The sequence below is a fragment of the Ctenopharyngodon idella genome, chromosome 23 (genome assembly GCF_019924925.1).
Source record: "Ctenopharyngodon idella isolate HZGC_01 chromosome 23, HZGC01, whole genome shotgun sequence".
Classification (NCBI taxonomy): Eukaryota; Metazoa; Chordata; class Actinopteri; order Cypriniformes; family Xenocyprididae; genus Ctenopharyngodon; species Ctenopharyngodon idella.
In genome coordinates this window covers 5,557,047-5,569,465 of record NC_067242.1, presented here as the reverse complement: position 1 = coordinate 5,569,465, position 12,419 = coordinate 5,557,047, and the positions used below count along the sequence as shown (strand labels likewise).

The window sequence follows — 12,419 nt, the reverse complement described above, 5'->3', positions numbered from 1 at the left end:
GCGGCTGTCTGCGCATGCGCACGCAATCCCCCCTCCCTCGTCGCCCGCTTCTAGATTCGGCGCTGATTAGAGTCGCGCGGGAACTTAATTAGCAGCTAGAAGACTAGTAGAAAGTCTTTTTGAAATTTGAACGTTAATGTTTATACTTATCTCGGAGTAATATGTTCTTAATTTAGAGACAAATCTGTTGAGCAGCAGTGTAAACGTAATTAACAAGTATCCTGGCCAAAATGGAGTCCAAGAGCGAACGTGGTAAAGTGCAATCTCGAATATATTCGTTTAGACAAAATCTTAAACCAGCATAAATTGCCTTGATGGTCATAGTTGGTTTAAGCTGCTCTAAACTAATTAGTTTAGCTAAGTTGCCCTTCAGCTGACAAGTTCCCAAATCCCATAAACAAGCTGAAAGACCAGAAAACAAACGGCTTAGGCTGGTTTAGGATTTGTTTTTGTTTCTTATCAAGAAGGCTATACAACAACAATTCTCAGAATAATCTCAAATAAAAACATGGAGTTGTTCACTGCTGGTCTGTCCCCTTCATAGGTCCTGCAAGTATGAAGACCAAAACCTTAATGTCTGACTTGAAGTCCAAATATGCTGATAAATCTTGGAATGAGACCATTCAGCTGGTCCGTAGATGCATGGTAAGAAAACTGCATTTGAGAAATACTACATCCAAAAATGAAAATTCTGTAATAAATTCACTGTCATGTCATTTCAGACCCATGACTTTTTTTCTGTGGAGCAGAAAAGGAGATATTTGTCAGAGCTGCTCTTTTCCATTTATAATTTTCAATCATGTGACTGGCATGGAGACCTTGAGGGCAAACCATCCATAGAACTGCAGCACGGGTTATTAAAGGATTAGTTCACTTTGAAATGAAAATTAGCCCAAGCTTTACTCACCCTCAAGCCATCCAAGGTGTATATGACTCTTTTTTTTTTTTCTTCTGATGAACACAATCGGAGAAATATTAATAAATATCCTGACGCATCCAAGCTTTATAACGGCAGTGAATGGGACCAATGAGTATGAGCTGAAGAAAGTGCTTCCATCCACATCATAAACATACTCCGCACGACTCCAGGGGGTTAATAAAGGCCTTCTGAAGCGATGCGTTTGTGTTAAAAAAAAAATAAAAAAAAAAAAAATCCATATTTAACAAGTTATGAAGTAAAATATCTAGCTTCCACCAGACCACCTTCTGTATTCAACGTATGAAGAAAGTGTAAAACAGTTCAAAAAGCTAATGCTACGTCCTATGCCTTCCCTATTCAACTTACGGAAAAATGTAACTGACGCAACGCCAGTTTACATATTCTTCGTAACTTGAATACAGAAGGTGATCTGGCGGAAGCTAGATATTTTACTTCATAACTTGTTAAATATGGATTTTTTTTTTTTAACACAAACGCATTGCTTCGCTTCAGAAGGCCTTTATTAATATAAAAAAGGATGAAGCATATTTATTAATATTTCTCCGATTGTGTTCATCAGAAAGAAGAAAGTCATATACACCTAGGATGGCTTGAGGGTGAGTAAAGCTTGAGCTAATTTTCATTTGAAAGTGAACTAATCCTTTAAGGTTATCACGCTTGTGTTGTAAATTACCATCCAGCAGCTTTGACATTCTTCAAAACATCTCTTTTTGTGTTCCACGAAAGAAAGAAAATCAAACAAGTTTGGAATGACGTGAGTGTGAGTAAATTAAGTCAGAAATTGTTTATATTACTTAAATTCACATCACCCATCAAGCCAGATAACATCATATATGCATGTTAAAGCAGAATGATGTCATGTGGAAGAGGTCGAGGTTGGGTCATTTATTGCGCATTAGCCAAAAAGAGTCCTATCTTGGGTCTCACAGTCATCACCCTCAGACGTTTGCCATTATGTGTGCACACAACCTTCCAAATCCATTCCAGATGTGGAGCTTGAGACTATTGTGGATTGCCAAAATACTATGCTAACAGCAGGTCCCTCTCCAGAAAGATGATTTAATCTGCGTTCTCTCTGAGCAGCTGTAAGGTGCAAAATGGTATTTGTTGGTTGGAAAGTCACTGCATGCTACACTTGGGGTTGTATATTTGTCTGAGAAGGTCATTCCTCAGGGCTTTTCAACATTTCTCAGTTTTTCTGTGGTGAGGAACAAGCAAGTGAGGAATATTTTTCATTGTAGGAAAAAACAAAAGGAGATGGGAGAGTTTGTGAGCCAATCACAAAATGTCTTGAGAAGATCAATGAGGCACTCAACGGTGAGGATGTCCTTAAATTAAGCTAATATAGTTCTGTGAATAACAAAAATGTCTCTTTCTCTTATTGTTGTTTGTGTGTTTTGTCTGCAGTGTCTTCCTTGACAGCCATGGTGTCCAGACTAGAGATGATTGCCAAACAAAGAGGGTTTGAACTTTTCCTACATGGACATATTGCACTCATATTACAACATTTTTTTTTATTTTTTTTTTTTATGCATTAACATCAGATGATTTGCAGGGAAAATGTTGCTTTCTTAAGGCCCCGATATACTCAAGGAGAAGTTCTTTTTCGTTCTTCGTTTAGGGGTAAAACGAAGTTTGAAATACGTGAGTAGCGATATTGAACCTCTGACGCCACCCACACTGCTTAGATAAACGCAACAAGAATGAGAAAACGGCAAGGTTTTTTTTATTTTTTTTTTATAGAAAGCATAAGAAAAGCATCTGATCACAACAACATGGGTATGTTAGCATGAGCTCTGCAAATTAGCACTCCAGTAAAGTCACTTCACATTTATTTATATGGCATTTTATTCAATAGATTGCAGCTTTACAGTATCATACACGAATAAGTGTCACTGCCTCATTTTTTTTCTACTATGAAGCGGTTATCCAGTGTGTTCATGTTTTCACCCGCTAAGATCTTACCTCGACAGACGAAATGTTGTTTATGAGGGATGCAGATGATTGCTGCGCTTGTGACAGGGCGCATGTTAACTGTCAGAGAGAACAAGCAGAGAGCTCCTCCCTTGTGCACACAAACTCTCTCTGTCTTCAAACTAGGCACCATCTTTGGTCTCTAAATCATCTGTCACGATGCTAAAAGTTAAGAAGACCGAATCTATGTATTCGGAGAATTTTTTTTTTTTTTTTTTTTTTTTTTTCCCTGAATAACCGCTGGGTGTCAGTAGCGCTCAAAAGAACGTCACTTCATCTTTTCTGACAGGCGCCCCCCACATACAGCTGACATAAACCACACTTTCAAATGATGAAAAAAAATCCTATCCAGTGAAGTGTTTTCTGTGTTGACAAATCTTTTGCGATGTCCTAATGACAGGTGCAATTCACACGCAACACGTCCACGTCCACTAATGTCCGATTCGCGACTTAATGACTCATTTGAACCGATTCATTTTAATGAATAGTTAAAACAACTGATCTGTCCAACACTGAACTCACGAGACGTCATGTCGGAATTGGTGTATAACAAATAATTTACTCAGAACACCTCTGAAATGTGTGCTTACCCCATTTAGCAAGAGTGGTTAGTAATATTTAGCCTTAATAATCCACAGTATTTTCAGGTTATTTATATGACAATGTGTAGTAAATTACCTATAAAATCAGTTAGTTTAGACTGGAGTGAGGTGAAACCAGAACAAAGCAAGATGTTGTTAGCTAGGTGCATTTAATTGTATATGGTAGAAAATTAGACTATTAGTTAAATTAACTTTTTAATGCTACTTTTTAATACTGATTATTAATTAGTATTATATATACCAAAATAATTTTCTGGTCTAGCAAAGAAGCATCTTCTTTTACAAAGCTATGAAATCACAGATTTTTTGCAAAGAGGGCCAGAGAAGATTACAGTGAGAGTGACAGGTAATTTATTGTTAGTATTGGGCTCACAGCTCACGTGGGTAGGGTACTTTTTACTGTTTGTGTGGATGACCATGTCTGTCAGCCACCACCGAAGACCATTTTTGACCCAGGAAAAACCCAGAGTATGAAGGTGTTTTGCAGCTGGAGTGAACTTTTCCTAAGAGTTTGCTTTGGCAAGCTGTTTCAAGCTCCCAAAATGAATTTCGTTTTGGCCTGATATTGTTCAAAAATGTCACATCAGTTCGCTCTTCAATTTAGTTTGAAGTATACCTTTAAGCTGCAAATTGAGTTTGAGGCAGTATTATTTGTGTAAAACCAATGGCAGAGAGGCAGTATTTGTGTAAAACCAAAGAGAGGGATTATTCGGGAAAACCAAAGAGAGGGATTATTCGGGAAAACCTGTTTGAATACAGTAATTTTTGCAATATGTGGACAGAACACACACCTTTTAAAGGATTAGTTCACTTCAGAATTAAAATTTCTGGATGATTTACTCACCCCCATGTCATCCAAGGTGTTTGTCTTTTTCTTCAATTGAAAAGAAATTAAGGTTTTTGAGGAAAACATTCCAGGATTTTTCTCCATATAGTGGACTTCACCAGTTTTAATACAGCTTCAAAGGGCTCTACATGATCCCAGCTGAAGAATAAGGGTCTTTATCTAGCGAAACAATCTGTCATTTTCTTAAAAAAAAAAAACTAAAAAATACTTTAACCACAAATGCTCATCTTGCACCGCTATGCGATGCGCAACGCATTACGTAATCACGTTGGAAATGTCACGTGATGTAGGCGGAAGTACCGATCCAGTGCCTACAAAGCAAAGTCAAACACCCTTTACAAAAAAAAGGTAAAACGACGTCAGGTGATTTTGAAGTTGGAGGAGAAAATGAGCCTTACCACGGTACTTCCTTTTTAGCCTTACCACGGTACTTCCACCCACGTCACTCGTGATCTTTCCAAAGTGATTACGTAATGAATGGCGCATCGCAGAGCAGTGCAAGACAAGCATTTGTGGTTAAAGTATATACATGTTTTATTTTTTTTTAGAAAATGACCGATCGTTTTGTTAGACAAGACCCTTATTCCTCGGCTGGGATCGCGTAGAGCCCTTTGAAGCTGTATTAAAACTGGTGAAGCCCACTATATGGAGAGAAATCCTGGAATGTTTTCCTCAAAAACCTTAATTTCTTTTTGACTGAAGAAAGACAGACATACCCCCATGTCATCCAAGATGTTTGAGTAAATTATCAGGAAATTAATTCTGAAGTGAACTAATCCTTTAAGCTGTGTTGAATTGATTGTTCATTTTAAGCTTCAGTGTTTGATTGTTTTTCAGACTGTATTGGCATAATCGTCTTTGTTTGCATGCCTCCCAGTTTGATACTCTGTCAATATTGAATTAGATCACTATCATATTTCATTGCTTTTACTTCCTTAAAACTTGTTGTGCAGCTGGTTCTTGTCATTGAAGCTGACAGACTCCTGGTCTTTGTAGATTGGGGTCACATTTGAGCCCCACAGAGACGGTGTGTTATCTGACAGCAGACCTGTTTTACATCGAGGTGGTGCTGCTGCCGGGAGGAAGGGTGGAAGATGTGAGGGCGGCCCATCACGGTGAAGCTCCTGTGGTGAGACAAAGTGCTTTTAAATGTGTGGAAAAGATTCTGTGAGCTGCATTAATGTTTTGTATGTGGTTTTTTTTTTTTTTTTTTTTAGTCCAGCCCATCACTACTTCAGTTGCTAAGGTAAATAGAAATGTTCTTTTTTTTTTTTCATAAGAAACATACAATATATTAAAATAAATATATCCTTTTTAGAGTTGGAGTTAAAATGGTTATTGTATTCCCACAGGATGAAGAAATTTCAAGAGTTCTCTCTAAAGTTGGATGACCTTGTCTCCTTTTACAACATCCAAGGAGATAGGTATTGCCTTCTGGTATCTGATCAAGAGGTAACAATTGATATTATCTGTATATTTCTCTAATCATGAGTGTGCTCTGGCAGTGATGTCAAGGTTAAAGTCTACACCGCTCTTCGGCACCTGGAAACTGATCTCTTCAAAATATCCCATTTACCAAGGTGTGGGAAACTAGCACTAACAAGTTTCATGTTTCAAGATGAATGTATCATATAAGTGATAAACATTGCCTCTTACACTAGATCTTTGAGAGAAAGTGACCTTCACGTTGACCTCATTATGAATGGCAGGATTGGGAATGTCCAGCCTGGCAGAGACGGTACGTGAGGGAAAAACAGTGTTGAATCTGCATGTTTTATGAGAATATTAAAGCGTTCTTTCACGCCACCTTCCTCACAGGAAGTCCAATGACAATCGAGTACTACATAAGTCCATTAGATGTTCTCATGGGGTTGTCAGGCACAGGTATTAAAACATTACTTGCAACTTCCAATGCAGTGTTTTAATATTATTTATGTACTGTTATAGTATTTAATTTTTCAAAGTAGCTTATATTTTAATTTAATTTAATTTTTATTTATATTTATATTTATTCATTATTATAAAATGCCAAGTAGCATCAGTATTAATGTAATATTTAGATGAAATGCAGAGCAACAAGTCACGCAACAAGAAAATAATTTCCATGCTACACTTACGATAAGTGTGGAAGCCTTGTGCTCATATTGTTACTGAATTCAATGTAGGTGAGGTTAGTTGTGGCCAGGTGGCTTTGGTAACGGTGGGAAGCAGTGACGTCTCACACAGGCTGCAGATGCAATCGCTGATCTCTTCTCCACCCCAGGTTGACTCTTTGGGGTGAGTAAGTGGAGTGTTTCTCACCAATTAGAAATGAGAGCCAGCAGCACTACAGGTCATGTTAATAAGTAGTAAGCCATTATCGCCTAATGCTTAGAGATTTGTGCTGCTAACACAAGGGTTGCAGGTTCAAGTAGAGTCTACTAAGGAACTGGTAAGTTGAAGTCAGGGGCCTGTTTACACCTGGTCATCTCATGCGTTTTTACTGTTTGGATAGCTATTCGATTTGTTAAAACGGTTTCATTTACACTTGGCCACATGAACGTGTGAAATCTGATCTTCGGTTCACATGCAAATTCAACAGAATTCACGTCAACGAAAGCAACAGAGATGAGCTTTTATCATCAGCTAATTTCAAGATAAAAGACCGCAATAGGAGAGAGAGCGACATCAGCAATGCTAAGATCATTCTCTCACTACTTTTAAAGGCACAATATGCAAGAGTTTTGGAATAAAATATCCAAAAACCACTAGAACAATGTTATATATTTTGTTGACTTGTGTATTTACAATATCCCAAATGTTTAAATCCAGAGAAATAAGCAATTTTAATCAGGACATGAACCATGTCTGTGTGTCGCCTATCAATCACATCATACCCGCATTACCCTCGGTTTCCGGTTTTATTTTGTAAGAAACCATAGAAACACCAAAGACGCTTTTATATATTGTTTTATTAGACAGGTGAGCAATACACCTGTATCCTGTTTGGATACAGTCATTGACAGAAAACTAATATTAAATAGCTCAACACAGTAAGTCTTATTGTTTAAATCTCGTTTTCTTGATTTACAGAGAGTACCATGTTTTACCATGCCTAATATAGATTTTCTATCTTATGTTAAGTTGAAATGTTTTATATAATAACGTAAATTTTATGGATGATATTGACCTTTGTGTTTGCCATGTAAATAGCCATGATGCTAACATGGCGTTAAAAACTTAATTAACAAACAAAACCATGCCTAATGTCGATCTAGCTCCACTGCTCTTGAGCTGTGTGACACACTCATTAGCAATAGCTCCAGCGGCCTCGTTCAGCTCCAGCAGCTTTCAGCCACACCCTGCTTCATACTACAGTAATGTTAATTCTTTAATATATTTGCTCATCCATGAATGATTTCTGCCCGCGTCCCATCAGATTCTTCTCCACTGGCTTTAGCCATGAAGACAACACCTCCCATGATTCTGTGAAATCAAGGCTTTATCAATCTATGCCTTTGTTTTGAATAAGCGACCTCTAGCGGCGAAAATTACATATTGTACCTTTAATGAAGATGATTGTGTTTTGAGCATCTACGACACCAAAGTTTCAGTTTAATTTACAAAAGTTTGCATGACGGCTCGCTGAAGAGATTCTCTTAGTAAGAGAGACTTTTTTTTTTTTTTTTTTTTTTTTTTTTTTGAGGAGTAAAATTTACATATGTGGCATCAACAACAAAATTTGTTTGGAATGCATCTGAAAGCATCTCCTGAAGTGGTTTGAGTGATCGTATTTAAATCCGTCTCGAAAGCGTTTGAGGACTTTTACACCTGGAGTTTTCATGATCAGATAGTTATCCGATCATAAAAAACACATGAAGTGACCAGGTGTAAACAGGCCTCACTCTTTTAAACCTTCCCAGTTCCCTTTAACTCTAGTTGAACTCTATAGAGAGAAGAATGAATGGTACAATATTGATTTTTCTGACCCTTTATATCAGCCGAAATCTTTATTTTTATGTGCTGTAGGTTTCCAGTGTTTCAGCCGCTCACTGAGTCCTGCTCAGAATTACTCCCTGCCACCTTTCTTCTCAAACTACAGCCACCGTTACCTATGCTTATTTCCTTCATAGAGAAAATGGGCGAAATCACAGGTGCATTATAAACTGAGACACTTTTAGATTTGTTCTATAAAAAAATGTGGTGTTTTTGAACAATATCATGTATCTTTGCCAAGTAACCAGTCTCCTAACATTACTCAGATGGCGTTATGTCTGAGAAACACCTGCAGGTGGAGCCTCTACCCCAACTTCTCCTGAAGACCAACAAAAAGCAAAACTCCAAGATATCCTGGACAGACTGGGTTCAGTTTGTTGTGGTCTGTTTGAAACCCAAGCCACTATACTTTACATAAACAACTATGTTAGCCATGATAAGTCTATTTATTACGCATTAGACATATTCAGAACTGTTGTTTTGTTCATTACTGGCTACTGTTGCAGAGCGTTATTTGCATTGAATTGTACTTGTCATTCTTTGCTGCTAGAAGAGTATTTATTTTGGGACAGCAGAAGCAGCCATTCATTGATTTGCTCTTCTCCGTTTCGGTCTTATTTTCCTTGGTTACCGTCTTTCACATTTCTCAGCCATTGCCTGCCTCTGAGTACCACAGTTATGTGTTCCCTGGGGCCGAATGGGGCCGTGAGTCATGGAAAGGAGCCTTAATTCACACAGTCCCCTTCGATCACCCTGGCCACGTCCCTGCCTTACTGGACGTCCTTCGCCATCAGGCTGCCATCAACGTCCTACTGGCAAGCTGTTTCAGTAACCACAACCAACTCATAGGTTATTAATACAACTTATTCATGCATTCAGCTGGCAGTGGCCAGGCAACATGTTCTCCTTGCCAGTCAGTCTCATTTGCCATAATATAAGCTTTTGCCTTCTCACTTTTCTTATACTGTAGATGCTGGCTTACAGTATGACCTGAGATGTGAGGTCCTTCCAGAATCAGACCACTGCCTTTCTGTTACATTCAGCCTTGATGATGGCAACCACCTGGCTGTTCGTAAGGACCCTTACACACTCCGTCTGTGCTATTTTGGGTGGTTACGCATGATGTACAGTGGATTCACTAGACAGTATAGTCTATAAAATTAAAACTTTAAGGGAATTCATTGCATGCTAACTGAACTGTTTTGCCTCACAATTTAACACATCCTGTGGAAACTATCAGCATATGTACAGTATTGAAAATGTCATGTTTCCTGCACTAGTTCAGGTGACGGTGGTGGACTCTAATCAGGTGAGCTGCAGACTTCTGATGCCTGATTTTGTGGATCATAAATTGGATGACTATATATCCAGAGTCCTTATGCGGTACGTCCAACATTTTGCTGTTTGCATCACCACTCCACATGCTCACTGATTATGGTAATGTCATTTTGCATTTGGAGATGGTTAAAATGAATGTGAAACATACTCAATACTTAAAGGGTTAGTTCACCCAAAAATGCTATCCTAGCTGTATATGACTTTCTTCTGTCAGCCAAACACAATCTGAGTTTTTAAAAATAAATAAATAAATAAATATCCTGGCTCTTCCAAGCTTTATAATGGGAGTGAATAGTAACTTAGATTTTGAAGCCCAAAAAAGGGCAACCATCCATCATAAAAGTAACCCATATGACTCCAGGAGGTTAATAAAGGCCTTCTGATGTGAAGCGATGCATTTTTGTAAGAAAAATATCCATATTTATAACTATAAACTATAATGACCATATGCAAGTCTAGTTCCGGCGGAAGAGTGGACGTATTGACGAACACAGAAGCGCAGAAGATAGAGCAAAACAAATCACCGGTCATGAATTAGAAGTCTAAAATGAGAATTTTAATTGTATTGATACGCTGGAACTCGACTCAGACGGCTGTTACCAAAAGCTAGTGATTTAAAGTTTAAAAGTTATTTATATGGATTTTAAATGGATTAAATTATATGGATTTTTCTTACAAAAATGCATTGCTTCAGAAGGCCAATATCACCCCCTGGAGTCGTAAGGATGACTTTTATGATGGATGTAGGCACTTTTTTTTTTTTAAGCTTCAAAATCTTATGTTACTATTCACTCCCATTATAAAGCTTAGAAGAGCCAGGATATTTTTTAAAATAACTCTGATTGTGTTTGGCTGACAGAAGAAAGTCATATACACCTAGGATGGCTTGAGGGTGAGTAAACGATGGGATAATTTTAACCCTTTAAAGGGATAGTTCACCCAAAAATGAAAATTGTCATCAGGTACTTGCAGGCGCGGGGCATGTTTTATTCATATACATGTTGTGTAGGTAACTATAAAGTTCATTGTATCTCTATCTCCTAGTTCAACGGCGACTTATGTATTTCGGGAGAAATTTCTGAATTTACGTAATGTTGATCGAAAGATCCGATTCTCTAAATGAACATTATATTTTTTTTATTTTTTTTTTATTTATTTATTTATTTTTTTTTTATAAACGATTTACACGTATTTGACAATCAGTATATATCATAATTCATGACAGTTAACAAGTTTGTGAATTTGTTTTGGATAAAACATGGAAACATAAAATTAAAAGTAAGGGGGGAAAAAATGAAGATGAATTCAATGAAATCTGAGAGATTTCTTTCCGTCTATTGAAAGTCCATTCCACCAAAATGTTTCAAAAAGTTCATAAAGAAATCCATACGAGTGGAGCGGTTTAATACTGTCTTCTGAAGAGGCATGATCACTTTTTTTTTTTTTTTTTTTTTTTTTTTTTTTTTTTTTAAATGATGAACACTTATTTTAGGTTTTTTTTTTTTTTTTTTTTTTTTTTTTCCCCACATACAGTAAACATTGATAAATGCACATCAGAAATTATCAATTGAAGCACAAAAGAGTTTGGGGACAGAAATCTCAGGATTGATTAAAAATATCTGTGTTTTGAAGATGAACAAATTCTTATTGGTTTAATGGCTTTTCTGAGGGGGAAATCTATTCCTTCATAGCAAAATGAGATGCTTTCCAGAACGCAGCTTATGGACTCTCAGAAAGATTAAACACCCTCTTATTCAAAACTTTCTTCACATCCTCCAGAGTCCGGACCTTCCATGTTTACTAAATATTTGGGCTAATTTGATTGTTTTCACCTAACTGTAAGGGTGTAGTTGCCACAGATTGTGGCGTTTGAAACAAAAAAAAAAAAGTGTGATTTAAAATTGAGACTTGTCCTGAACTGAGCTTGTGCTCTGGAAACTTCCTCTGTTCGTGAATCCTCATTCATCCAATTATTATTATTATTTTTTTTTCCCAGATGCATGTCCATCCCCATCACAATGAGGGCCATACGCAGGAAAGTGTCCAGCCTGACAATCCGTCCCTTACCTGCAGCTGACCCAGAGCTCACCACTGCAATGGAAAGCACATCAACTCCTCACTCGGACGAATCCGTTGCAGAGATCATCAGTGCTGTCTATCCATCTGCCTCAGTCTCCCATGAGGCTATTGAGGAGGAGAGGATGGCCTCTTCTCCAGGCTATTATGCTATGTCTGTTGCTTCCCCAGTGGCTGATAATGTGAATACAGATGCTGTTGCTAACCCTTCCCCCTGTGCTTCTCTGGGTGTCTATTCACACTGGGTGACCAGTGGACTTCCTGCAGAGCTTCTATAGTAGGAGCGATTTTACTAAAGAGAATATCTTAAGAGATTTCTATTTTGGACAAATCTTAAATAAAGGTGTTATTTTAAAGTCACCATGAAATCAAAATTAACTTTATTTTTATTTGTATGGAATACTGCAGTATTCATTATAAAGTATTTATCTGTACACATCATTGTTTTTAAGTCATGTTCCCCATAATCTTTAATCAAAATAACTTCCCCTCCCTTTTGCAGTGACTTCTTTTCTTTAAAGAAAAGGGTGGGGCAACCTGTCACTCACATCACCAGATCCACCAATAGCAAACATTCTTGTTCCAGAAGCCATCTCACTTATATCAATCACAACAGGGGAGAAAAGAATAAGAGCTTATAGACCTTATGCGTTTGAGAAACAAGCCA

The 12,419-nt window shown here is 37.6% G+C and overlaps 1 protein-coding gene across 1 annotated transcript; it reads left to right on the top strand.

Moving 5' to 3' along the window:
• Window positions 1-76: 76 nt before the first annotated feature.
• zgc:111976 (uncharacterized protein LOC553663 homolog) lies at window positions 77-12,112 on the top strand. Its single transcript, XM_051881392.1, has 17 exons — window positions 77-252; window positions 545-645; window positions 2,182-2,257; window positions 2,348-2,402; window positions 5,360-5,492; window positions 5,581-5,609; window positions 5,716-5,787; window positions 5,869-5,943; window positions 6,025-6,101; window positions 6,182-6,247; window positions 6,529-6,640; window positions 8,372-8,496; window positions 8,605-8,720; window positions 8,989-9,187; window positions 9,309-9,410; window positions 9,619-9,721; window positions 11,673-12,112. Exons 1-17 carry the CDS (start codon window positions 231-233, stop codon window positions 12,028-12,030), a joined length of 1,821 nt encoding a protein of 606 aa, XP_051737352.1. The 5' UTR covers window positions 77-230; the 3' UTR covers window positions 12,031-12,112.
• Window positions 12,113-12,419: the final 307 nt, after the last annotated feature.